Source organism: Vanacampus margaritifer, chromosome 2 (genome assembly GCF_051991255.1).
Source record: "Vanacampus margaritifer isolate UIUO_Vmar chromosome 2, RoL_Vmar_1.0, whole genome shotgun sequence".
Classification (NCBI taxonomy): Eukaryota; Metazoa; Chordata; class Actinopteri; order Syngnathiformes; family Syngnathidae; genus Vanacampus; species Vanacampus margaritifer.
Genome location: NC_135433.1, coordinates 9,465,216 through 9,469,170, shown reverse-complemented (window position 1 = coordinate 9,469,170; position 3,955 = coordinate 9,465,216). Strand labels below are relative to the sequence as shown.

The 3,955-nt window shown below is 36.8% G+C and overlaps 1 protein-coding gene across 2 annotated transcripts in view; it reads right to left on the bottom strand.

The window, feature by feature from the left end:
• The window catches only part of pif1 (PIF1 5'-to-3' DNA helicase homolog (S. cerevisiae)), a 17,975-nt gene extending 14,735 nt beyond the window's left edge, over nucleotides 1–3,240 (bottom strand). The window contains exons 1-3 of one of the 2 annotated variants that reach the window (XM_077557880.1): nucleotides 3,204–3,240; nucleotides 1,772–2,331; nucleotides 435–558 (exon numbers count right to left, since the gene is read on the bottom strand). In XM_077557880.1, the coding sequence (XP_077414006.1) occupies nucleotides 435–558; nucleotides 1,772–2,323 (676 nt within the window). In that variant the 5' untranslated portion in view covers nucleotides 2,324–2,331; nucleotides 3,204–3,240. The remainder of the gene's footprint in view (nucleotides 1–434; nucleotides 559–1,771; nucleotides 2,332–3,203) is intronic. The other variant, XM_077557882.1, reaches the window with a different exon arrangement.
• Nucleotides 3,241–3,955: the final 715 nt, after the last annotated feature.

Below are 3,955 nucleotides of genomic sequence, written 5' to 3'. Positions count from 1 at the left end.
TGAAAGAGCAGTCAAAAGGAGCAAAATTTAAATAAAAAAAAGCTAGTGGTTATCACGTCTGCTTCTCAATCTGAGGGTCAGGGCTCAAATCTCTGTGCCAGCCTTCCTATGTGTCATTTGTAGGGATGTAACGATATAGGAGACATCATGATATTAAAAATATTTAACTTGTGCAGTTCTAGCACCCCCTGGTGGTTAGTTTATTAGTGCAGTTTAATATTAATTAGGAATGTTTTGGCCAAAGCAATGGTTCATACCAGCAGACTAACTTCTCCACGGGTGAATTGTGAATAGTTTGTTGCCTATATGTGCCCTGTGATTGGCTAGCAACAAGTCCATCCGGGGCGTAGCTCCCATCTTCATTGACGGGATGTAATATTTTATAGAGAGCTCATTGAATTTGTAAAACATATAAAAGCCGCACATATTCATACCTGCACTGCCTGTGAAGAAGACGTTCTTCCCACTCAGCACAGCACTGAGGACGGCAGCCTGTCCTTTGTTCAGCTTACGAGTTGGCAGAGACAGGACGGGTTTCTTGCTGGGGTTGGCTTTCACCTAAAATAACCACGAAAAAAATATATTACCAGCTTAGATAGTAATAATGTGAGCATTCCCATAATAATTATAGTTAAAGATTAAGACCCTTTTTATTCTCATCTGCGTGCCTACATAAATGTTGTGCTCTACTTTTAACCCATCACAGTAGTGAACAGAGCTTGTGTTGGCAGCTTTCCATTCTTCCATTTAGTGCATGCAACCTACAGCTCTGGAGCCACATGGCTCTTTAGTCCCTGTCCTTTTTTTTTTTTTTAATTTAAAATTAGTAGACTTTTTTTTTAACATATATTTTTTTTAATTTTTGGATAAAATATTATTTAAATGAATTAATGGTTTGGATAAAAAATAATAATAATTAAATATTCAAAAAATGTCAGAGTCCATATTTTAAAGTTGTCAGAAAAAGAGAGACGAAGGGTAAAATAATAGTTTTTTTTAAATGACCTAAAAATATCCGAAAAAGAAGAGGAAAACCAGAAAATTACCATAAAATTGCCAAAAATGTCAAAGAATAAAAAAAAGCAGAAAAGAATTGCCCAAAAAGTCAGAAAATGTATTTTTAAAAAAGGGAAATGCAGAAAATAATGTGTTTAAAATGTAACTATAAAATGTCCAAAAACAAAAGGAGAAATCCAGAAAATTATAAATAAAATTGAAAAAAAAAAAATCCAAAAACAAAAGACAAATGGTAAAAGAAAATGAATCTCAAATTATTGGGTGCTTCATTTTTTTTCTATTATGGTGCAGCTCTAATTAGCTCATGGGCAATGTTTCCTTCATCACAATGTTCAAATGTTTTGTGGCTCCAGACAGATTTTTTTGTTATTTATTTGGCCTGAAATGGCAGTAAAGGTTGTTGACCACTGATTTAATGTATTATTGTTTGGCAATAAAATTGTATTTTATTTTTTAACTTTCAAAGAAGACCAAAGTTAAAATGTATGTGTATATTTTAACACTTTTTTTCCCAAACAAAAATATGTAATATCTTAAAAAATATAGAGCCAATTTTGGAAAAACTGTTTTTTTATTCAGCGACATCAAAATACCATTAAACCGATAAAACTTTCTTGGCACCAAAATGTGTGTTTACCAATGTTGTCATTTTTTTTATGAAGGATAACTAGATTTGAAGGATTTGTGCCTATTGTATCTTGCAGGCCACCTACAAGGAGGCTGTACCGCAAAATACTGAAAAATATGTACTCACAGGGCTAAAGTTACAGTCACTCCTTGACCTTTTGACCTGCTGTCCCGCGCCAGTGGTCCTATTAGTGCAGTCCGAAAGGCCTTTGGGTGGCACATTCCTTCGAAGCTCATTGACCTTCTGAATGTCTTTTTGCTGAAGCGGGCTGATGGCCTCAAAGCTGCGAGGTAGGCCCGCTTTGAGCTTCTCCCGCACACTCAGAGTTTTGCCAGACAGCCCGGCCTGGTGTTTGATGCTGAGGGTCCTCAGGAAGAGGCTGAGCTGGTCAGGGGGGCAGTTGGAGATGAGCACCTGGATGTTTTCAGGGAGCAGTTTGACAGTGCACTTCCCATCGCGGGCGAACTTGGTGAATAGTTTGAAGTCCTTCAGAGGATAATTTTGCGGCACTTTGCCGTCGTGGACGCGGAGGATGAGCTCGCGGAACTCATTGCGTCCCAGAAGAACAGAGGCTTTGCGGATGACCTGCCTCCGGGTGGCTTGTCCTGAGGCGTTCAGGTGCTCTGTCGTCACACAACACTGCAGCTGAGCTCCACTGTCGTCCTCCTCTCCAGGCATTGCAGAAACTTTGCAGGAAAAAAAAGAAGTTATATTTGAAACACAGAAGCTGTTTAAATAATGAGGAAGTCAGCAAAGTTTTATAGGCTTTACAAAATATACAGGTTGGTATTGGTCAGTGTTGCTAATTTTCAGGGTATGTTGTTAAGGCATGTCTACTTATTGTTAAAAGTTGCTAAATCTGTGATGATGTCATTGTGTCATATATACAACAGTGATCCTCAATGTGCTATGCTAAAGAATCACTAAATAAAATAAACTGAATAACGCTACAGTACCTTTTTATTTTTGAATCCAGGAAATGACATTTCTTAAATAAAACTCAGTTGAGTTTAATTTTTTAAATACAACACATTGCGGTTAATCTTTAAGTACTCCTTGTTTTCACTTTCAAACATTTATTGAGGTATAGTTTCATTGAACTTTTACGTGAAATACATTTAAATTTGAATCGAAGTACAATTGTTTACCCCTATATTTAAGCGCAGGGTTAATTTGCAAACTGCTTGGTTTTCCAACGGTAGTGTGTTTTACTGTGTTAACTTTCCCTACTACAACCCCTGAACAAAATACCCTCATGCATTGAAACTGTATACATTTATAACGTTTAACTCATCCTAACTCCGTTGTGTTCGTTACAAAAATAATTATTATTTTACCATATTTGTTATATATTTATTCATTATACTTGTCCTTTTGTATTTACAAAGGAGGTGTGATTGGTCGTGCAATCCGATGTATTGTATGTTTACAACGTAATCTTTCATGACGACGCGACACGAGCAGCCATGCTTCATCCAGTAACGTCAAATGCAACAACAAAACATAAATGTACAAAATCTTGCAATCAGTAGATGTATTGTTGGCAAAAAGTTTTTACCTACGGTTGTCCTCTGCTGAACTCGCGAAACGCCGATTTCAAATTGTCGGCGTGTGCGCTTTAAGCCAATCAAATAGGGAGGCTCTAGGCCAATCAGAGCGAGGCGATTTAAACATGCAGCCAATGAGAATGCGAGAAAAGGGTGCCTCGTGACTTTGCCGACCAATTGTTGATAGGACGATTGTGACGTCACAATATCAAGTCATATTTACGGAAGTAGCCACAAAACGTCTTTTGTTTTTATTTGGGGCAAAACGTTATTTTACTTTCAATAAACACGCATACTGTATAAAGCGGGAGCACACCGGATCCGCGTAGGTATAGTTACTTAAAGTTTAAGTTATGCGCTATCACTAGTGTTAAATAAACACACTATTCTAGTTTATTGTGTGAACGCTGAAATCTAGAGCATCCACATTTTCCATGAAAATAATTCCCAGTGATAATGAAAGGAGACAAACAAACAATTCTAACACCCAACAGCTCATTTGGCATCTTGGGAACTATAGTTCACACTCCCAAAAACATACCCCATTTTTTTAGTATTCCAAAATTCATAAATACTGTAAATGCAGATGTTTGGCATATTTACAACATTCTTCCACTTGTCTTGAATCAAACTGTTCAGTTCATTCAGGGAAATGTGAATGATCTTTTTATATTCCTCCAATTGCTGCAATTTCAAAATAAAATTCCCCATTTCACAAACATTTTACAGATTTTTGTCCTCCATTTTTTGACCATTCCAGCTT